At 45.2% G+C, this 23,474-nt stretch overlaps 1 protein-coding gene across 2 annotated transcripts in view; it reads left to right on the forward strand.

The window, feature by feature from the left end:
- MRPS21 (mitochondrial ribosomal protein S21) overlaps positions 1-22,286 on the forward strand; it is a 189,659-nt gene extending 167,373 nt beyond the window's left edge. For both annotated transcript variants that reach the window (XM_078670382.1, XM_078670383.1), the window contains exon 3: positions 21,997-22,286. In XM_078670382.1, coding sequence (XP_078526508.1) covers positions 21,997-22,177 — 181 coding nt within the window. In that variant the 3' untranslated portion in view covers positions 22,178-22,286. The remainder of the gene's footprint in view (positions 1-21,996) is intronic.
- Positions 22,287-23,474: the final 1,188 nt, after the last annotated feature.

The following is a 23,474-nucleotide window of genomic DNA, read 5'->3' on the forward strand; positions in this document are numbered from 1 at the left end:
CCTCACTCTATCTGTCGCCCTCACTCTATCTGTCGCCCTCACTCTATCTGTCGCCCTCACTCTATCTATCGCCCTCACTCTATCTATCTATCGCCCTCACTCTATCTATCTATCGCCCACACTCTATCTATCACCCTCACTCCATCTATCACCCTCACTCTATCTATCTATCGCCCACACTCTATCTATCGCCCACACTCTATCTATCTATCGCCCTCACTCTATCTATCGCCCTCACTCTATCTATCTATCTGTCTATCGCCCTCAGTCTATCTGTTTATCTATCGCACTCATTCTATCTATCGATCGCCTTCACTCTATCTATCTATCCATCGTCCTCACTCTATCGCCCTCCCTCTATCTATCGCCCTCATTCTATGTATCTATCGCCCTTCCTCTATCTATCGCCCTCCCTCCATCTATCGCCCTCCCCCTATCTATCGCCCTCCCTCTATCTATCGCCCTCACTTTATCTATCGCATCACCACAGCATCACTCAGCACCACCACAGCATCACTCAGGGGCACCACAACATCACTGTGCGCTACCACTGCATCCCTGAACGCCACAGCATCACTCAGCGGCACCACAGCATCAATCTGTGCAACCATTCAACAACAACTGGTTCAAATATGTTCTCTCAATGTTTCAAGCTTTATTACAAATGTCACAAAAAGATGGTAATATTTCACTTCTGTTCTTGGATTTTCGTCACAATAAAATACACTGAACATAATCTTCACAAAAGTTATTTACAAAAGTTTAAGCTATTGCCATTATTAATTCAAATAGCTATTATTTAAGTATTATTAAAAAAAATTAAAAGCCATTGTAATTACAAATGCTATAGGTGTCACATTTGCGAAAGTTAAAACTATTGGCATTGTAAATGACAAAGCTATTAATTTCGCTATTTTCAAAACCAACACATAAATAAAAAATGTGCCATTACAATACCAATAGCTCAAACTTTCCTAATGTGAGACCTATTGCATTGCAAATGCTTGTTTTTGTGTGCTGTTGCCCAAGCAACTTGGTTGGAACAGGTCTGACAAGAGACGCTGTCGCCCCTGAGGCTTGGACTGGACCGAGCTTGTTTATGTGTTTTAAAATGTGTGAAACTGGATCCACAATGTGCGAGTGTCACCTAGAGGCCACAGTTTAAATGAATACAGAAAAGGGGGTGGTGATGAACAGAGTGTCTGAATTAAGCAGACCACTCTTACCCAGTCCAAAGATCAGGGCTTGATCCATCACCGTTATTTATCTCACTGCCCCATCCCAGCTTAGAACCTGGCTATATGCAAATTAGTCTGTCCCTGGCCCAGTGCATCATGGGAACAGGGCAGACCAAACTACCAAGCCAATTCTTCACCAGAAAGGAGACAAGCTACCGGGGACCGGTTTCTGGCATTTCAGCCTCTTCGGCCCGGCTTGCTTAAATCCTGATGGAGCAGTGAGAAAGGGACTCATGTCTGAGTATACCCTGCCACACCTATAGTGGCCAAAATCGATACAGAAAAGGGGGTGGTGATGAACAGAGTGTCTGAATTAAGCAGACCACTCTTACCCAGTCCAAAGATCAGGGCTTGATCCATCACCGTTATTTATCTCACTGCCCCATCCCAGCTCAGAACCTGGCTATATGCAAATTAGTCTGTCCCTGGCCCAGTGCATCATGGGAACAGGGCAGACCAAACTACCAAGCCAATTCTTCACCAGAAGCTAAAAAACGGTGTTGGATCTAGCCCTGATCTCTTGACTGGGTGAGAGTACTCTGCTTAATTCAGAGACTCTGTCCATCACCACCCCTTGTTGTAAATTATTTTGTCCACCCTAAGCGTGGAAGGGTATACTCAGATGTGAGTCCCTTGCTCATTGCACCATCAGGATTCAAGCAAGCCGGGCCGAAGACGCCTGAAATGGCAGAAACCGGTCCCCGGAAGCTTGTTTCCTTCCCAGTGTAAGAATTGGCTTTTGTAGTCTGGTCTGCCCTGTTCCCATGATGCACTGGGCCAGGGACAGACTAATTTGCATACAGCCAGGTTCTGAAACTGGGATGGTGCAATGAGCTAAAAAACGGTGTTGGATCTAGCCCTGATCTCTTGACTGGGTGAGAGTACTCTGCTTAATTCAGAGACTCTGTCCATCACCACCCCTTGTTGTAAATTATTTTGTCCACCCTAAGCGTGGAAGGGTATACTCAGATGTGAGTCCCTTGCTCATTGCACCATCAGGATTCAAGCAAGCCGGGCCGAAGACGCCTGAAATGGCAGAAACCGGTCCCCGGAAGCTTGTTTCCTTCCCAGTGTAAGAATTGGCTTTTGTAGTCTGGTCTGCCCTGTTCCCATGATGCACTGGGCCAGGGACAGACTAATTTGCATACAGCCAGGTTCTGAAACTGGGATGGTGCAATGAGCTAAAAACGGTGTTGGATCTAGCCCTGATCTCTTGACTGGGTGAGAGTACTCTGCTTAATTCAGAGACTCTGTCCATCACCACCCCTTGTTGTAAATTAAACAGTTTAAATGAAAGCACAAGTCGTCACCTAACCCAGGTCGTCGCCTAACTAGAAGTCACCCCTCCTCGATTTGGGCCACAGCTTCTAATTTCGTTGGGTAGCAGCGCACAACAAGACTGCTGACTGCTGCTTTGCATATTATTGTAACACAGTCAGCTGCCTGTAGTGTCTAGCCAGGCTTCTGGGAGCTAGCTTAATATGTGTGACTAAGAATGTTAGTGCGGTGATGTCGACACCAGCACTAAAATGCGTTAGTCTGACTCCTGATGCGTGGTACTTGGCAGGGCTGCCAGCTGCAGTTAACCTCTGGCAGCTGGGACAAGGGATAGAGGCACCAGGAGAGGGCGCTGGGCTTTCAAACCAGGCTCTAAGGGCTCCAGTCCACCAGGAAAATGCCTGTCTGGCCCGCTGGGAACCCTGCAGTCTTCGGCATGCATATTTTTGTTAATATATAGTGACTGTAGGATAAGCGATCCACAAATCACTGAAAATACTGAGAGTAAAGGATGCAGGTGAAAAGTGTCTACCTTCTTTTTTTTTTTCATGATTATAAGCACTAGTTTACAGCTGGGCTTGCTCCCTGACTTTATTGCACCTTTAAATCAGTATTTGGCATGGAAGGTTCCACAATGTGGCAAGGAGCAAACAGCAAGCACAGGAACTCGGATGACCCTTTCCTGATGGATCTGATGGTAAGAGGAAATAGTTTGCAAGATTTTTTTAGTGCTCGGGCCTAGCGTACACTGCTCAGCAGTGTCGCGCAGCCCAGAGTCCTAATCCCGGCGTTTTGAAATTGGACCTTGGATTCCACATAGCTCATGCTTGTGGATTTCCAAGGTCCAATTTCATTGGCCTTTGCGTGTGTGCTGTTTTTAAACAGAACACGCAATAGGCCATGGGCGGTCGCGTAGCTCCGCCTATGGCCTATTGGTGTCTGTTTCGCGCACCTGAGGCCATATGTTTTGAAATATTGCGGCTTGACAACCACGATAATTCAAAACATATGCTCATAGTGGTGCGCGTGCGCACCACTGCGCGCACCTCTGCGGGCTTTTAAAAAAAAAAAAATTACGATCGGATCGCGTTCGCGATCTGTTAAAGTGCCACTTGTTTACCCTCCCACCAGCCCGATTTACGTTGCCTCTTTTGCGTTACGATCCACAAAACCCACTTCTCTGACATTTTTAATTGCAGTTTGTGTATTTAGCGTGTGAAGAAGGCCACTCGAAGCGCTGATGTCCGGTTGGAATGGCGGCATGTTTCCAAATTCTATGTAACCTTTTTGAAGTGCTTGGTGAATTGGCTGGCAGATTTACAGCTTTTACGTATTGTAACTTCAAGTTCAGCTCAGTCAGACTAACTTGCAGCTTTAGTAACCTCAAAAGTGCGACCTCAGGCTCTTGTGCTTGGCCAGCCTGTGTGTTTTTTCAAGTGTCTTGTGACCGGGCTTGGAAGCTGTTGATGTTCTCTGCTGTGCGACCGATGACATTAGCAACCGCAAAATGCATGACTCCGATTCTGCAGAGGCGCAGCCCTGGTCATTAGCTGTCACTGTAGGCTCTTGTAAAACTTTTCAAAGCTTGTTATTTGAGAGCTGTTTCCTTACCGCGCTTCCTCTGTGTTTATTGCATTAAATGCGGATGTTGTTCTTTCACCCATTCAAATGTGACTGGGAACAGCACTTGCCCTGGTTAGTCTCTGGCTGGCTGCTTTGACCTCCACCCTATCAAAAGGAATCACTTCTGCTATGTGGATCTTCCGCGTACTGCCACAGGCTCTGGTAAAATGATTTTTGGAAGATACCAGTCATGCAGCATGTTGTTCTGGATTGCTATGAATTAAATAAGACGACTCAGCATATATTGTTTCGAGGTCTGATTAGTTGTTGCAGCTTTTGCTGACAGTTTGGTGTTGTATCGTGTTGTTACATGTCGTCCTTCGTTGTCGGTCTATTTACCTTTGTAAAATCTCATTCGGACACATTTGAACATCTACAACATTTACCATAATTAATTCCTGTTCCCCTAAACCTAAATTAGGCCCTAGGTTGTTTATATTCAGTGAGGCAAGTGAGAAATGTATGTCCGGCTAAGAACTGGTTTTTGGGCATAATGTTGATGTCGGGCATAACTCATATCCGTCATCCCTTAAATGAAGTCTCTGTATTTTTACCCTTTCTGCACTATCGTTTTGGGATTCCACTGAGTTCTGGGTACTGTTTACTTCACTCCTCAGTCGTGTACTTGTGTAAATGGTAAAGGTTTCCTTTTTTGACTCAACATTCTCATAGCAAGAGGGAGGCCTCTTGCAGGTCAGAGTGACAGCATGAGTGAGAGTGACAGCATGAGTGAGAGTGACAGCATGAGTGAGAGTGACAGCATGAGTGAGAGTGACAGCATGAGTGAGAGTGACAGCATGAGTGAGAGTGACAGCATGAGTGAGAGTGACAGCATGAGTGAGAGTGTCAGCATGAGTGAGAGTGTCAGCAGAGTGAGAGTGTCAGCAGAGTGAGAGTGTCAGCAGAGTGAGAGTGTCAGCAGAGTGAGAGTGTCAGCAGAGTGAGAGTGACAGCATAGGTGAGAGACAGCATAGGTGAGAGACAGCATAGGTGAGAGACAGCATAGGTGAGAGACAGCAGAGTGAGAGCAGAGTGAGAGTGACAGCATGAGTGACAGCACAGTGAGAGTGACAGCACAGTGAGAGTGACAGCACAGTGAGAGTGACAGCAGAGTGAGAGTGACAGCAGAGTGAGAGTGTCAGAATGAGTGACAGCAGAGTGAGAGTGACAGCAGAGTGAGAGACAGCATAGGTGAGAGACAGCAAAGGTGAGAGACAGCAGAGTGAGAGACAACAGAGTGAGAGACAGCAGAGTGAGAGACAGCATTAGTGACAGTGACAGCAGAGTGGCAGTGACAGCAAGAGTGGCAGTGACAGCAAGAGTGGCAGTGACAGCAAGAGTGGCAGTGACAGCAAGAGTGGCAGTGACAGCAAGAGTGGCAGTGACAGCAAGAGTGGCAGTGACAGCAAGAGTGGCAGTGACAGCAAGAGTGGCAGTGACAGCAAGAGTGGCAGTGACAGCATGAGTGGCAGTGACAGCATGAGTGAGAGTGACAGCAGAGTGAGAGTGACAGCAGAGTGAGAGTGACAGCAGAGTGAGAAAGACAGCAGAGTGAGAGACAGCAGAGTGAGAGCGACAGCAGAGTGAGAGAGACAGCAGAGTGAGAGACAGCAGAGTGAGAGTGACAGCAGAGTGAGAGTGACAGCATGAGAGACAGCAGAGTGAGAGTGACAGCAGAGTGAGAGTGACAGCAGGGGGAGCGACAGCAGAGTGAGAGACAGCAGAGTGAGAGTGACAGCATGAGAGACAGCAGAGTGAGCCATCAGTGCACACATCAATTGTTAACGCATCCACAATTAACTATTGTAGCAATAGCTGTATTGCAAACTTTACTTTTAAACATATTCATCTAAAGCGCAGCATGCCACCATTTCTACAATTCCAATCCAACCCACATAATTCCACTACACACCACATGCATACACTCCATGACACATGGCTAAAAGACATTGCCATTTACAATGCCATTAGCTCTAACTCATATAAATCCGAGACCTATTGCATTTCCAATGCTTGTTGTATTGAGCCGCCAAGGGCTGTGTGTGTGGGCCGCGCTCTGAATGCCACCAATTGAGAGTCCAGATAGACTGATTCCCAAAGACCTCTTGTTCCTTCTTATCCATATTTAGTTTAAAATAACTTGTGTCCATCCAATTGCCTGCAGCTCACATGCATTATTTGAAATTAAATAAAAGTTGTTCAGTGTCTCATCCAACCATGGTATAATTTGGGTGTTTTATGCGTACACATTGAAACTAAGGCCATGGGATTGAATCAAAGCCGCCAGAGATGTTGCTAAGTTGTTAAACAAGTGGACTTGGGAGATATATTTTAAGATGGAATGTAGAGAGCATATGAAGACTGTTTGAGAGTGGCCTTCCACGGAGTATCATAACACACAAAGACCACTGGGTCTAAATGGAATAATAGAGTGCTGGAGTATCTCTTTTACAAGACGGTTTCCCTCAAACCCCCCCACCTCGAAGCGTGGCATGCTTAGTCATAGGGTATCCTCCTCGCACTGCGAACCTGGTCGCATTACCGGCTACAACCCCCTCACTGAGAGGGAGAAGCTCAGGGATGTTTTCAGTGTTCAAGAGGGGTCTCCTAAAACCTACAGGTGAGCAGGGTATGTGAGACAGACAGTAAAGAAGGATAGGTGTGTGTGAGATAAACTGTAAGGTACGCCCAAAAACGTTATTGGGGCGTCCGTAGGTTGGAGCTAAAAACAATTCTTTGATAGGAGGGAATTCAACCTACGGTAGAGAAATGGCTTTCGACATGTTTCAACCTCATATCCTCGGTAGACGTGTGACAGCTTTCATCAGGACCAAAGTGATGTGTAGGTTGGTAGGCGTGTGTCACAACAATTGATCAACCATGAGTAAGTTTTACTAAACCCACTGGTCGGAGTGTATCGCTACTCTGACAGGTCTCCACTGGTAGTGATGTTACTTGTGGAGAGATAATGTGTTGCTTCTAGTTAAGGGCAGTCGGCCCCTGCGGGTCTCTAAACCTCCTAAGGCTCTCTCTTTTGCGTGATTGTACTTCCACGAAGTATGACAGCCAGTTAAGTTCAGCATCTTTTACACCAGTGGCAGTGAGGTGATTCAGAAACATGCCATGGCACAGCTTACAGAATTCTACAGATAGGTGCCGAGTACCTGTGTTGCTTTCCCTCATTTGTCTAGTGTCTTCGGCAAGTTGTTTCTTTGCTAAATGAAGAGTAGACTACCAATTGAAAGAGACTTTGAAGATTCCTGTGTACTCGGAAAACTAAGAATTAACAAGGCTTTCAAGTCTTTTTTTCTGGGAACGGAAGTTGAGAAATTAGCTTGTAGTTGAGCTTGACTCTGGAATCAGATGTGGACTTTTTTTAGCAGAGGAATAGTCACTTTTTCCCCAATTCGATGGAACCTTTCCAGAAGTTAAATAAATATTGCAAAGTTTCTTGTGAACCTGGTGTAGAGTAAGACACTGGATACAGGAATGAAGCAAACTCCTTAATTGCTGAGGAGCGCAGGAAGGCACCACCAGCTCCATCGGTGCACTTCCAACTGCTTCTCCACTAACTCCCGTAACTTGAATACTAACATTCCAGGAATGCTTGCCAGTCAAGCATTCCTGGTAACTTAGCCACACACAACAAATCACCCTTCTTAACCCCTTGCATGCTGGCTTCGGCCGACGGCAGCATTACCTCCCTAGTGCTGCCGTCGGCCAACGCAGCTCCGCCCACTCTTCAGAACGCCCGCACCGCGGCGGAAAAACCGCTGCCGTTAAGGCGTTACATTTGAAAATAAAAGTAAAACAAATAAGGGAAACAAAACTCAAAAGAAAAAAAAGACCAATAGAATATATTTGCACAATGGAATTATAAATGGATATTATTGCACAATAGAATTATAAATTGGACATAAGTGAACAATTGAAGTTGTACTAAACATTGTAAGCAGTGATGAAGTTGGCATCACGAGTTTCTCACCACAAAATCTTTCAACCAACCAGGAGCCTTCCTTTCTCTTACAACTTCTTGAGCAACATCCTGGTTATCAGGGGCTACATCATTGATAACCTCGGTTGTAGGGGGTGCATTCTTCAAGACCGGGCCGAATGTGCAGGCTGACTTAAATCACCATCATCCATTCACTAAAAACAACAACTGGCAATGCCACCATCTTTCACATTCCCTGATTTGGCCACCCTCCTTAAATTCCAAACGTTCCCATTTTTGAGCCTTGACAGAATTTTGCAAGACTTCCACAACTTCCTCCGGCTCAAAAAACCCCAACTGTCCCCTTTATAGACAAATCCCGTTTTTTTAATGCGTACCCAATCACCAACGGCGATCTGGGGAGGTTTTACGCCAAGCTTGTCAGCAAAATACTTCTCAGAGCCATTTCCGCAGCACTGACTAATACGTCTTTCTTACCACCAAAATGTATTTATTTATTTATTTATTTTTGAGATTTATACAGCGCGTACAATTGCCCGTAGGCGTCTCAGCGCTAGAAACGGTGAATGTATTCCCGAGGTTAGGCCGGTAACTATTCTTGATCAAACAGCCAGGTCTTTATCTTTCTGCGGAAATGCATCAGGGATGGGCTGTCTTTGATGGAAGCTGGCAGGGAATTCCATAATCTGGGAGCTGCCACAAGGAAGCGTCTATCGCCCCAGTTAACTGTTTTTGTTCGTGGTATTTGAAGGATTTTAAGGTTGTTAGATCGGAGCGATCTTATGGAGGATTGGTATCTGAGTTGGGATTTCAGGAAATGTGGGGCACAGTTGTGCAATGCTTTATAGAGTATGCACAGCGCTTTAAACTTGATCCTGTTTCGAATCTTGAGCCAATGCAGGTCCCTTATAGTCTCAGAGATTGGTGAGAACTTTGGGATTCCAGACAGGAGACGGGCTGCAGCATTCTGGATGGTCTGCATTTTGTTGGTCACTCTTGCTTGGGCGTTGATGAATAAGCCGTTACAGTAGTCAAGAGATGACCACACGAGGGCGCTTACCAGCGTCTTACCTGCTGAGGTTGGTAGAAACGGCATGATTTTCTTGATCAGCCTGAGTTTATGATGGGCTGTTGCTGCTATTTTATTTGAGTGGGCCATGAAATTTAATTTATCGTCAAAAATCACCCCCAGATTTCTGACGGAGGACGCTTTTTTAGCAACAATAGGTTGAAGTAATCAAACACCGGAGAGGATGTAGCCTAACGGCTAGAGCGGTCGACTTCGAAGCTGGGGAATCGGGTTTGAGTCTTGGCAGGGACACTCGACATCCTGTGATTCTGGGAAAATAACTTAATCTCCTTGTGCCTAGTAGAAATGAATGTCTCTGTCTCTAATGCAACTGGTACTCATGTAAAGCGCTCCGATACCTTCAGGTGGAGTTCGCACTATATAAAACTCCCCAAAAAAGCATACACACTTATGCCTCTCATTTTGCATGCAGCTCCATGACGCAGGTTCATAACTCACTGAGCTATATTACCAGGATTACAACTTGAAAACTGCAGATACGACAGTGATATCTGCAGTGAAAGCAGTGACCCTCTAAGCTCTGCACATAAAATGCAAACTTGAGACCTGCATGTTACACATTGTGCTTTGCAACAGGCGCCTTAACCTGCTGGTCTATTTTCTGGTGAATTGGACCTGTGACTGGACTACACAGATTTCTCCAGGAGGCGCATTAACCACCTGAGTATCCTTGATGGTATTATACCCTGGAAATTGTTCGGTACACAAAGTACTCTGCAGAAGGTTCCTTAACCCATTTATAATGCAGTCTGTTTGTGACCAATTAAATAGCCAGATCAGATGTCCTATCCTATTTGTCCTGGCTGTCAATTTATTTGTGGCAGAGTTTTTAAATCAAAATGTATAAATTGACCGACAGAATCTGCTCTTCATGACTCCGCCTCTCGTGACCACGCCCTTTTTCTGCCATCTCTTAACCACGCCCCTTTTCTGCCATCTCTTAACCCCAAAGCTTTTAGGATGCCCTAGTAATTTCTTTCCATTTTCTGTGCTGCGCGTGGCATAACTAAAGAGGCAACCCTGACCTGCTGTGAGCGGTGCAGCACGTGCACCCGGCCTACCTCGTGCTCGAGATAATCTGCCCTGCATTTAGTAAAGCTGATCCCAGGGTGCTTTGAGTAAAAGTATTTACTTGGTCGGCACGCTTGCTTTCTGGTGGCGCTTTAAGTGTATCTGCTAAAAATAGATGTTCCAGTAGTATGTACAGGCTGATGTCTGTTGGGAATTGTCTTTGAGATTTAGTAGTAACTAGTTAATTATCACGTAGGCTTTCTAACACGTTAAGCATTACAGGGGACGTGCCATTAGAGAGGCTTGTGACTTAGCACTATTCAGTGTGGTCGACTACTACTAGACAGCGCATGCGCTGTCTGTTGTGAGACGTGGTGCCTGATCAGGGATATGCAGGGGCTTGGAGCCCACCCATTGCTTAGCATTGGTTGGCTTTCCTTGTCATTCTCATTAGCCTGCTTCTTACTCATGTCCCACCTTTTCAATGCTGTGTTTACTCCTGCCATGGAGCATTGCCTCTGCACATCTCTTGTGAATGTTTGCCTTCGCGGCTTCCACTGCTTGCTTTTCAAGAACTTGTTTTTTCTTTTAAGGCATGCACTCCATGAGAGTACATGCTTTTTTCAAGCTGTCGCCTTCATTTACTTCTCTTACCTTGCACTTCGTGTTGCTCTGTCATACGTCTGCTTTTCCCTGCCCCATCCATGTCGTGCTTGCCCGTGTGGTTCTCACCATGTTTCTTTTCCATTTCCCCTGTTGTTACTGCACCCCTCCCGTACTCCCCATGTTTTTTTCTCCATCTCCCCTGTTGTTACTGAACTCCCCCGCACTCCCCATGTTTCTTTCTCCATCTCCCCTGTTGTTACTGCACCCCACCCGCACACCCCATGTTTCTTTCTCCATCTCCACTGTTGTTACTGCACCCCACCCGCACTCCTCATGTTTCTTTCTCCATCTCCCCTGTTGTTACTGCACCCCCCCCGCACTCCCCATGTTTCTTTCTCCATCTCCCCCGTTGTTACTGCACCCCACCCGCACTCCCCATGTTTCTTTCTCCATCTCCCCCGTTGTTGATCCCCACCCGCACTCCCCATGTTTCTTTCTCCATCTCCCCTGTTGTTACTGCACCCCACCCGCACTCCCCATGTTTCTTTCTCCATTTCCCCTGTTGTTACTGCACCCCACCCGCACTCCCCATGTTTCTTTCTCCATCTCCCCTGTTGTTACTGCACCCCACCCGCACTCCCCATGTTTCTTTCTCCATCTCCCCTGTTGCTACTGCACCCCACCCGCACTTCCCATGTTTCTTTCTCCATCTCCCCTGTTGTTACTGCACCCCACCCGCACTCCCCATGTTTCTTTCTCCACTCCCCTGTTGTTACTGCACCCCACCCGCACTTCCCATGTTTCTTTCTCCATCTCCCCTGTTGTTACTGCACCCCACCCGCACTCCCCATGTTTCTTTCTCCATCTCCCCTGTTGTTACTGCACCCCACCCGCACTTCCCATGTTTCTTTCTCCATCTCCCCTGTTGTTACTGCACCCCACCCGCACTCCCCATGTTTATTTCTCCATCTCCCCCGTTGTTACTGCACCCCACCCGCACTCTGCATGTTTCTTTCTCCATCTCCCCTGTTGTTACTGCACCCCACCCGCACTTCCCATGTTTCTTTCTCCATCTCCCCTGTTGTTGCTGCACCCCACCCGCACTCCACATGTTTCTTTCTCCATCTCCCCTGTTGTTGCTGCACCCCACCCGCACTCCGCATGTTTCTTTCTCCATCTCCCCTGTTGTTGCTGCACCCCACCCGCACTCCCCATGTTTCTTTCTCCATCTCCCCTGTTGTTGCTGCACCCCACCCGCACTCCGCTTGTTTCTTTCTCCATCTCCCCTGTTGTTACTGCACCCCACCCGCACTCCCCATGTTTCTTTCTCCATCTCCCCTGTTGTTACTGCACCCCACCCGCACTCCCCATGTTTCTTTCTCCATCTCCCCTGTTGTTACTGCACCACACCCGCACTCCCCATGTTTCTTTCTCCATCTCCCCTGTTGTTACTGCACCCCACCCGCACTCCCCATGTTTATTTTTCCATCTCCCCTGTTGTTACTGCACCCCACCCGCACTCCCCATGTTTCTTTCTCCATCTCCCCTGTTGTTGCTGCACCCCACCCGCACTCCCCATGTTTCTTTCTCCATCTCCCCCGTTGTTACTGCACCCCACCCGCACTCCCCATGTTTCTTTCTCCATCTCCCCCGTTGTTGATCCCCACCCGCACTCCCCATGTTTCTTTCTCCATCTCCCCTGTTGTTACTGCACCCCACCCGCACTCCCCATGTTTCTTTCTCCATTTCCCCTGTTGTTACTGCACCCCACCCGCACTCCCCATGTTTCTTTCTCCATCTCCCCTGTTGTTACTGCACCCCACCCGCACTCCCCATGTTTCTTTCTCCATCTCCCCTGTTGCTACTGCACCCCACCCGCACTTCCCATGTTTCTTTCTCCATCTCCCCTGTTGTTACTGCACCCCACCCGCACTCCCCATGTTTCTTTCTCCACTCCCCTGTTGTTACTGCACCCCACCCGCACTTCCCATGTTTCTTTCTCCATCTCCCCTGTTGTTACTGCACCCCACCCGCACTCCCCATGTTTCTTTCTCCATCTCCCCTGTTGTTACTGCACCCCACCCGCACTTCCCATGTTTCTTTCTCCATCTCCCCTGTTGTTACTGCACCCCACCCGCACTCCCCATGTTTATTTCTCCATCTCCCCCGTTGTTACTGCACCCCACCCGCACTCTGCATGTTTCTTTCTCCATCTCCCCTGTTGTTACTGCACCCCACCCGCACTTCCCATGTTTCTTTCGCCATCTCCCCTGTTGTTGCTGCACCCCACCCGCACTCCACATGTTTCTTTCTCCATCTCCCCTGTTGTTGCTGCACCCCACCCGCACTCCGCATGTTTCCTTCTCCATCTCCCCTGTTGTTGCTGCACCCCACCCGCACTCCCCATGTTTCTTTCTCCATCTCCCCTGTTGTTGCTGCACCCCACCCGCACTCCGCTTGTTTCTTTCTCCATCTCCCCTGTTGTTACTGCACCCCACCCGCACTCCCCATGTTTCTTTCTCCATCTCCCCTGTTGTTACTGCACCCCACCCGCACTCCCCATGTTTCTTTCTCCATCTCCCCTGTTGTTACTGCACCCCACCCGCACTCCGCATGTTTCCTTCTCCATCTCCCCTGTTGTTGCTGCACCCCACCCGCACTCCCCATGTTTCTTTCTCCATCTCCCCTGTTGTTGCTGCACCCCACCCGCACTCCGCTTGTTTCTTTCTCCATCTCCCCTGTTGTTACTGCACCCCACCCGCACTCCCCATGTTTCTTTCTCCATCTCCCCTGTTGTTACTGCACCCCACCCGCACTCCCCATGTTTCTTTCTCCATCTCCCCTGTTGTTGCTGCACCCCACCCGCACTCCCCATGTTTCTTTCTCCATCTCCCCTGTTGTTGCTGCACCCCACCCGCACTCCCCATGTTTCTTTCTCCATCTCCCCTTTTGTTGCTGCACCCCACCCGCACTCCCCATGTTTCTTTCTCCATCTCCCCTGTTGTTACTGCACCCCACCCGCACTCCCCATGTTTCTTTCTCCATCTCCCCTTTTGTTGCTGCACCCCACCCGCACTCCCCATGTTACTTTCTCCATCTCCCCTGTTGTTACTGCACCCCACCCGCACTCCCCATGTTTCTTTCTCCATCTCCCCTGTTGTTACTGCACCCCACCCGCACTCCCCATGTTTATTTTTCCATCTCCCCTGTTGTTACTGCACCCCACCCGCACTCCCCATGTTTCTTCTGCGCCCCTCGCACTTGCCCTGTGTTGCTTGTGCGTACCCTCGTCTGCCCTCCCCCGTGTTGCTTCCACCCCGTTTCTTCTGCTCCCCACCAACCCGCTTTAAAAAAAAAAAGTATATTTTATTTTAATTTTAGTTACCATTGCAACTTAAATCGGTAAGTAAAAGGAAATAAAACGCATCAGCAATGTTTTGTAAGGGTGTGCGCCAAAGGCTTCATTTTTATTAATCTTTATCTTGTGCTGCAAGGATGCTGTGCAGTGCGGCTGCAAGCAATTGGCAAAGTCAGTAAGTCTTAAAAACGAGACCTATTGGGTTTGCCAGTGCTTCTTATGTTTTGCATACAGTCGTCCTTTTGTTTATATTACAATTCATTAGATTCATTTTAAAAATCGTACTTGCCTGCTGGAACCTGCCTGTTACCTGTGTGTCTTCCTGGCGCCTTGAGACTCTTGAGCGCCCACTTCCTTGAAGCGCTACCTCTCGCAGGACCCGCTCCGCGGGTCCCGCTTCGTGGCGCTTGTCGTTTGGAGTGCGCAGAGGAGGAGAACTTTGTACGGACTGTGCTGGCGATAGGAGCTGCAGGGCTGCGAGCGTGTTGGTCGCTGAACTCCAAGTTCCAGGAGTCCCTGCTGCTGACCCGCCCGAGTCACCTGGGCCGCTCTCCCTGTCAGACACGCCCCCTGTGTCAAAGCTATAAGCCGGATTTGCTGCCTTCATGAGTTTCATTCATTTTAAAAATCGTACTTGCCAGCTGGAACCTGCCTGTTACCTGTGTGTCTTCCTGGCGCCTTGAGACTCTTGAGCGCCCACTTCCTTGAAGCGCTACCTCTCGCAGGACCCGCTCCGCGGGTCCCGCTTCGTGGCGCTTGTCGTTTGGAGTGCGCAGAGGAGGGGAACTTTGTACGGACTGTGCTGGCGATAGGAGCTGCAGGGCTGCGAGCGTGTTGGTCGCTGAACTCCAAGTTCCAGGAGTCCCTGCTGCTGACCCGCCCGAGTCACCTGGGCCGCTCTCCCTGTCAGCCACGCCCCCTGTGTCAAAGCTATAAGCCGGATTTGCTGCCTTCGTGAGTTTCATTCATTTTAAGAATCGTACCTGCCTGCTGGAACCTGCCTGTTACCTGTGTGTCTTCCTGGCGCCTTGAGACTCTTGAGCGCCCACTTCCTTGAAGCGCTACCTCTCGCAGGACCCGCTCCGCGGGTCCCGCTTCGTGGCGCTTGTCGTTTGGAGTGCGCAGAGGAGGGGAACTTTGAACGGACTGTGCTGGCGATAGGAGCTGCAGGGCTGCGAGCGTGTTGGTCGCTGAACTCCAAGTTCCAGGAGTCCCTGCTGCTGACCCGCCCGAGTCACCTGGGCCGCTCTCCCTGTCAGACACGCCCCTCGGACAATAGACTCCTATAAACCACGCACAGCACTTCCGCTGCGCGGGAGCGCGCGGGAGAAGCCCGGGACAAGGGCGGGACCGTCCGTGGCCGTCCGGGGCCGAAGGAGGCCGGGGCTGGGCCCTGTCCCCTTATTATTAGCCCAAAATCGACTGTTTTGGCTCTGGACTCTATTCTTAATATCGTAAGAGTGTTTTAATATTGGTATTGTTTTATATAGTGTATTATATATATTGTGGTAAATTTTAAATTATCATGACGGCAAAAAAACTCCGCTCTGGCAGAGTTATAATGGGAAGGTCAGGCTCTAAGACAAAATCGAATCCCCTGAGGAATAAAATTAATTCCTCTATGCAATTGAAAGGGCAATGTCAACTTTTCAGTTTATGGGAAAGGGGAAAGGAAAAAATAGTATCGGATGTTTCCAATACTGATAAAATACTCGAGGCAGTTCCTTCCCTTACTAAGGATAAGAACAATCTGATGGAAGTTTCTGCCTTGTTCCATCAGGATAACTGTCCCTCTGAAATAGTGAAGGAGCTGGCCCCGGCAATAACAACTTTGCATAGGCAAATATTTACTCATCCTGTGGTTTCTGAACTTTTTACTTCAAATACTTGCAATGTTTCTTCAAAAACGATGGTTTCTCTTTTGCCAAAATCACCGCATCTGATTACAGAGCAGTCTCCGATTGCTCCTGACCTATCCTCCACTCCGGTAATCCCGGTGGGTGATTTTACTTTACCAGACATTGATCTAATGCCCCTTAAAAAGCACTTGGAAGTTAGTCCTGCCGATTGCATGATTAAAACAAATTCTAATGAAGTTCTTTTAGTCTCTGATCATCATCCTCATAATAGTACTCCTTCAAATAAATCTGATTTTATTTTACAACAATTAAATCTTACCTCATGTTCGGGCACTAATTTGGATAATATTCCTGCGGGTACTCCCACTATTGACGATGATGTGATCTCCAAAACCTTATTTTCTCTAGAGTTTTTATTATCGTCAATTCTGCGTTTACTGGAAAAATTCGTGGGTGGGTCTGATTGCGTTTTGGATACGGTAACTCATATCCTAAGAGTGCTTTTACTTAACCAAGGTGATCCAGTGTCTGGGAAAGTTCCTGAGCCCGATAGAACCTTTTTAAATCCGAGGGAAACTAAAAAGCTTTCAAGTGAAATGGAGACGTTAGATCCTGGACAAATGGTGCAACCTCTCATTCCTCCCATTCCTGATGGTCAGATAATAAAAATGCCTGTGTCAACTCCAGCAAAGCCTAATATCAACAATGTTGCTTTTGCTGGGGGAAATTGTATCGCTATCTTGGAGGAAGACATAGTATCTTCTACGGTCCCCATTGAAATGCAAAATGTGGAAGTACCTCCTATGTTTCCTATATTCAATGTCCACACTGAAAAAGTTGAAGTAGCTTGCAATGTTTCATATACTACTGGTGAAAAAGTAGTGACTAACAAGCATAAAAAGAATAGATTAAAAAAAAGGAAACTGATCCGAAGGATTTCTAAGAAAAAACAGAGGAAGCTTGTGTTTGAAAATGATCTGGAGGCGCAGGTAGAGCTTGTCGGCCTCAGTGAATCATCTATTATTCTATCTGATGATATAACTGTTCCTCCTTCTGAGGCAAACCCTGCTGGTGGTGTCGATTCTGAGGGATCTAAGAATCAATTTCTTCCCATAGAGTCTGCAGTACCAGTAAAGGTGCATTCGCTTGTTCTTGACCCCCTAGCTGGGCCTTTTCAGGTTTCTTCCGCAAATGTACTTCCTATTTGTTTGCCTAAATGAGAAAAAGTAAATGTAGATACTGATTTTTTAGATTTTGTTCCTCTTTTTGACACGGACCTAATCTTAAACAGATCGGCTCTTCTTAAATGTTTTAGTGAGATCGAAAGTTTAAGGCTAATTCAGACTGTGGACTTGGCCTCAGTACTATTGTTAGATTCAAATACAGGGAAAATTGCAAGGGTCAGGTTCCACTCTAAATTGGTTTTGAACCATATCTTTCACTGGGCAGAGGAATTGCAAATTAGAGGGATAGATGTGTCACCTCATTTTAGGAAAGATTCGAATGACAATCTATTTTCTAAACATTTGGCAACTTATGGTGCTAGCTCGAATTCCTCTGTTTGGTCATCAGCTAAAACTGAGGATTTAAAAATACGGGTATCTAAAAATGAACGCCAAGTTTTGTATAAAAATCCCTCTCCTACCAAACGAATGTTAACGGATGACAACTTCAAATGGAGTTGGTTGCCTGGCGTTCTCTCTAGTAAACCCCCCTCCTCTCTTAAACCCCATTCAAATTTTTAACAAAGAGTTGAAATTAATTTCCTGGAACATTGCTGGCATCAAGAACTCACAGGAAAAACTGACATATTTATCTTGCTTAGATGTTGACATAGTTTGTCTGCAAGAAACCTGGTTCGATGGAAAATTACTGTTAAATAAAGATTACCTAGTATTTGATGGCAGTGCAGTTCCCTCTAGGAGAGGTCATGCAAAGGGGGGAATTGCCTTCTTACTTACTAATAAAATTAACTGGAATTTTACTTATTATTTAGAGCCAAATAAAATGTTTCAGGTATTAACTTTGAAAAATCTGTTTTTTGATTGTCCTAATAAATTGCTTATTCTAATTAATATCTACATTCCCCCGGATACTAAATTCAATGTGGGTTTAAAGTTACTTTTCTCCTTTTTGGCTAAGGTTATGGATGCCTCTCCCGCCCCATATATATTGTTAGTAGGGGACCTTAATTGTAAGATCTCTAATTGTGGTCTTGACCTATTCAGAAATAAACTTAGGGAAGAATCTCTCCAAATCCCCCAAGCCGAGTTCCCTATGAATATCAAAACCAACAAGAGAGGAAAATTAATTTTGGAAGGTCTTTCTAAGGTGGATTGTCTAATTATAAATGGTAGACTGCCCTCTGATATTCCTGCAGCTTATACACATAAATCAAAAAATGGAGAGTCAATAATCGATTATGTAGTGTCAGACAGTTCCTTCTTTTCTTATATGAAGGATGTCTCGGTCGTTGACTCTGATTTAAGTGACCATAAGATTTTGATTATTACAGCTGCTCTTAGGCCTCCTCTGGCTGACCCTTGGCATCTAGACTCCGATGCGGTGAATTTTAGTGCCAATTCTGGGAGATGCTATTGGAATTTACGGACTTGTGATGGGTTGTTGATAATCTTAACATCTACCATTGAGAATCTGCCCCAATGGGAGGGGAGGGAGTTCCTAAGTTTTGTAGATTTCCTGAATTTGGTAACTACATTAGCAAGGAAAGCCCCTACCAGTAAAAAACTAAGAATATCACCTGAACCTCTTCGAAAATTAAACACTGAAATAAATAAACTAATAAGGGGACAATATTTATCCTTTAATCAGGAAAGGCATCATTTATTAACTCTGTTAAAGAGAAGGAGATCAAGGATGAAGGCAAGATTGAGAAGCGATAAAGTGGACTCCTTATGGATCAAACTCCGGGAGTCATCCTTTAAGGGTCAAGCCAGATTATTCTGGTCCCTGATAGGCAAATGTTGTGGCACTAGATCTTGCTCCACTCCAATTGCCATAGACGAGCAAATCTGGGTCCACAATATTGAGCTTTTATATAGCAGTAATAACTCGCAACGGAACATCACCCCTTTTATTGCGTCCTCTACTCCATTCGACCCCCCGTTTAAATAAGACATCGAATTAGCTATTAAAGATATGCGCTCTTCTGGCGCGATGGGGCCGGATGAGGTTCCCATCTCTGTATTAAAACAGCAGAGTAAACTATGGAGCAAAATTCTTTTTCCTGTGTTTCGGTACTGCTTTTCTAGCGGCACTGTCCCTTTATCTTGGAAAGGGAGTATTTTGATTCCGTTATTCAAAAAAGGGAACAGAGCTCTTCCTCAAAATTACAGACAAATCGCCTTACTAGATGCCATAGGCAAGGTCTTTTCAAAATGTCTCCTTAAACTTATAAACGATTGGGTGGCAAGGGCTTCTATCTTGCCCTTTGAACAAACGTGTTTCAGGAAAAAACACGGTACCCTGGATAATTTAACTGCATTCCAGGTTATATCGGAGAAATATGTTAAAGTCCGTGGAGGTCGAATTTATGGAGCATTTATCGACTTCTCCACGGCTTTTGACAAAGTAGATAGAACACTACTGTGGGGAAAGCTATGTGATTTAGGGATGCCTCCTTTTCTTATTAAAATAATTCAGGCCTTGCACTCTGACAGAGTGTTGATGGGTGGGGAAAGAGGACTATCCAGAATTATTCCCACAGCGAATGGGTTAAAGCAAGGTTGCCTACTGGCTCCTCTGCTATTCTACCCTTATATAGCGGACTTACCCAAGGTGCTCTCTGATAGTACAGGCATCCTTAGGGGGCTCCCCAATTGTGTGTTTGATGTATGCCGATGACATTTTAATACTCGACCTAACGCCTAATCGCCTAATGGGCTGAATAATCGTTTGCAAGCTTTACATAAGTTTGCCGAAAAACATTATCTACTAATAAACATTACTAAAAGTAAAGTGATGTGTGTGTCTGGTAGGAAGAGACCTAAATTTGTGAATTTCTCATGGACAGGGGGGGTCAAAAATTGGAAGTTGTGAAGTCCTATACCTTTTTAGGTAAAATTGTTATGAGCAATTTATCGGAAAAAGCCCATATAGCCAATAACATCCGGAAAGCTATTGTGCAGGGCAAGAGTCTGATATCCCTTTATAAGGCCACAGGCAAAAGACATTTCTCGATATTACTAGATGTTTATCGAGCTAAAATTCCTGCCTCTCTACTCTATGGTATAGAGTTAACGGATATAAAAAGTTGGAGCTTTTTAGACTCCACGGAAGGAAAAATCTTGCGTAGCCTCCTGTCTGTCAATACAGCTAGCTCTACAGCTACTCTCAGACAGGAATTCGGTCTACGAAGTTGCTAGGTTCAAGGTTTAGCGGGGATAGTGCGCTGGGTGTTTTGCTTAGCAAAGAGTGAACCAGGTACGATAAGACATTTAATAAAAAATGAGTTGCTGGGTCTCCTTAATGACTATTCTTTAATTGTAAAGAATTTTAGATATGCGGTGAGCCAACTACAACAGGATGAAATTACTTTATTCTCTTTATCGTCATATCAATTAAAAACTCTTTTGAAAGTTACTTCGTGGGAACTAGGGTTTAGACTAGATAGAGAGCTTCGAATTTTGAAAAAGGGTATTAATCCAGCTATTGATTCTTGTCTGATGAGGAAAGCTCAACCCTATGTTCAATGGAATATACCCCATGGTGTGAAGCGCCTTATATTTCTAGTAAGACAAGATTTACTCCCTTTGAAATCGCTCCAATCCAGATGGTATGGCTCTTCCGCGGCTTGTGAATATTGTCACGTAAAAACTCAAGACTTACTGCATGTAGTGTTTGTCTGCCCAGCTCTAATGTCATTTAGATGTAAATGGCTAAGATCTATCTGTTTGCAATTGAATGTCTTGTCTGCCTCTGATTTTATTTCTGCTATGATGATTCCCCCTAATGAAGTATTTGCTGCAAATTATATAGATTCTTTAAATGTTTTTTGAATCTATATTAAGGAGGCATTAATAGAGATTGTGTGTAATTTTGCCTATCTGATGTTTGTTTGATCATACTCTGTATTTCTCTTATAAATTTTTATTTGGGATTTGTTTGAATGTATACCTTGTGTATTTTTATGTGGACCTCGTAAGAGTTCCGTAATCATAAATAAATAAATTGAAATTGAAAAAAAATATATTACAATTCGCAGAGTGGACTTTGGGCCAGCCCTTCTCGTGATTGGATGGGTTTCTGGTCTATCTCAGATCGATGCTCCGTATTCATGGTTTTCCTCAAAGTTCCTATGCCTGACTTGCCCTTGGAGAGGATTTCGTTCTTATATTCATTCTGATTGTAAAAGTTTTATCCTTCCACTTCTGACTTAAGAGACTCCAATTTATTCTTCAACCCCATGAGAGTGCATATCTTCTTTTATTGCACTCCCCCTCCCATGTCATCTTCTTCCCCCTACCATCCCCACTCCCTGCTCTCTTTTTGCTTTCTCATCCTCCATTACTACTCTACACCGCTTTAGAGTTTTAATTTAAAAAATGTTTTTTACCCGAGGTTCCCTGTGTTTTATCTATCTGGTCTATTGCTTTCCACTACCCTAGTCATGCCCCTCTTTATTTACTTTTATTTGTCTGGCAGCTGCTCGCTTGATTGTTAATGTTTACTTTACCGTTCCAACATGGCCATAGACCACGTTGCAGAATGAATTTTAAGAAAAGTCAGACTGGCTTCTGGTGCGTTACGACATGCTTTACAAATGTTTTCTTACCAGTATACTTGAAGGCTTTGAAATAATCCAACTTGCTGCCACATCTAGAGATGTAAGTGATTCTGCTGGGTCTGCTATTGGCCTCCAGGCTTTGATCTGAGCAGCTTGGTTTGACTTTGAAAAGTTTTCTTTTCATGTGTTGCCTAGGCTAACTATGGCATGTGTGTTATTGTTCCTCCTCTAGAATTCTGACTGTGGATGGCATACTAGAGGACGCCAAGCGCCGCCGCTACTACGAAAAGCCATGCATCAAGCGACGGAGAGAGAACTATGAGAACTGCCGCCGAATTTACAATATGGAAATGGCAAGAAAAGTAGCATTTTTGATGCAAAAGAACCGTCAAGATCCGTGGCTGGGATGCTAAATGAGTTAGCACCTTTTGAAGAGATTCAAAGACTTGTAAAAATGCCGCATCACCTTTAAAAAGAGAACTTTATTGGAAAATTCCCATTAAATGTAATTTTGCAAATCCATCGTTTTTCGTCGGTTTCCATTATTTATAAGAACATCAGAAAATGTGTTTTGCATGTTTAGAATGCTTTTGTTTTTAGGCTTCTATAGTTCAGCAAAAAAATCTCATATGAATACATTAAGCACCATTGTATGTATTGAAGCTTTTTGAACTATTTTTAAAATTGTAAACTCAAGCAATTAATTAAAATTGAAATAGTTTTTTCAACGCTTCAGGTTCAGAGGTGTCATTGTGAGTTCCGGTTCAATGTCGTTTGGTGTTCTCGCCAGGCCCTTGGATTCATCCCATCAGTTTCCATTAAACAATTCTGCTTCTCATCAGTTTTCAAGACTAAGGAGGTACCTCTGACAAGACCTATATTGCTTTTTCAGTGATATTCTTCACAAATGATTTTAAGAAAGGATGCTATATGAGAAAGGAGGACATGTAATTTATTCAAAACATTATTTTTATTATTTTTCTCTTTTTGCCTTACGGTTTATATATTTGTCATAAATACAAATTACTTTGTTAACATACAAAAAATGTTTAAGTGACACATTATCTGAATCCAATTAAACAAAACATAATTCAATTTAAGCAAAAGAACCCCAAGCAAGTCATCTTATCCTGTTATCATTCATTCCTTCATGCATACTACTACACTCACTCCCCAATCTAAAATACAAATTTGGACATAATGAACAAAAATCACATTAAACTGACACACAATCGTTCTGGAAAGACCTCTGTGAGTTATGAGAGAGAAGTCCTGAAAATTAGTCACTTTATGATTTGAACATTATTTACAACAGGATGCTTCTTTCTCCGTATATGTGACAAGTTAATAGTACATATGAGGGTCTTTGATGCGTACGGCCTTCGTGCGTTTCGGTGACTGCTGATATTTAAATCACCTTCTTCAGGGCTAACAAAAGGAAAAACAACTAGACAAAAAAAACATACACCAACAACTAAAATCAGGGGGTTCTTCTATTTCTATATTTGATAATAGCGAGTCCGTAGTGGCACGCATAGCGGAGGATTCCCTGCAGACGACCGACACTCGAACAAAATTGATGGTGATGTGATATATTGACATCGTCCACCCTCACAACAAGAACAGGAAGGAGAGTCTTACCCTGCCTTACTTTGCGGTACTAAAAACGAATACCAGGTAAAATCATCTGAAGCACTTATACTAAGTTGG

This window comes from Lissotriton helveticus, chromosome 12 (assembly GCF_964261635.1).
Source record: "Lissotriton helveticus chromosome 12, aLisHel1.1, whole genome shotgun sequence".
Taxonomy (NCBI): Eukaryota; Metazoa; Chordata; class Amphibia; order Caudata; family Salamandridae; genus Lissotriton; species Lissotriton helveticus.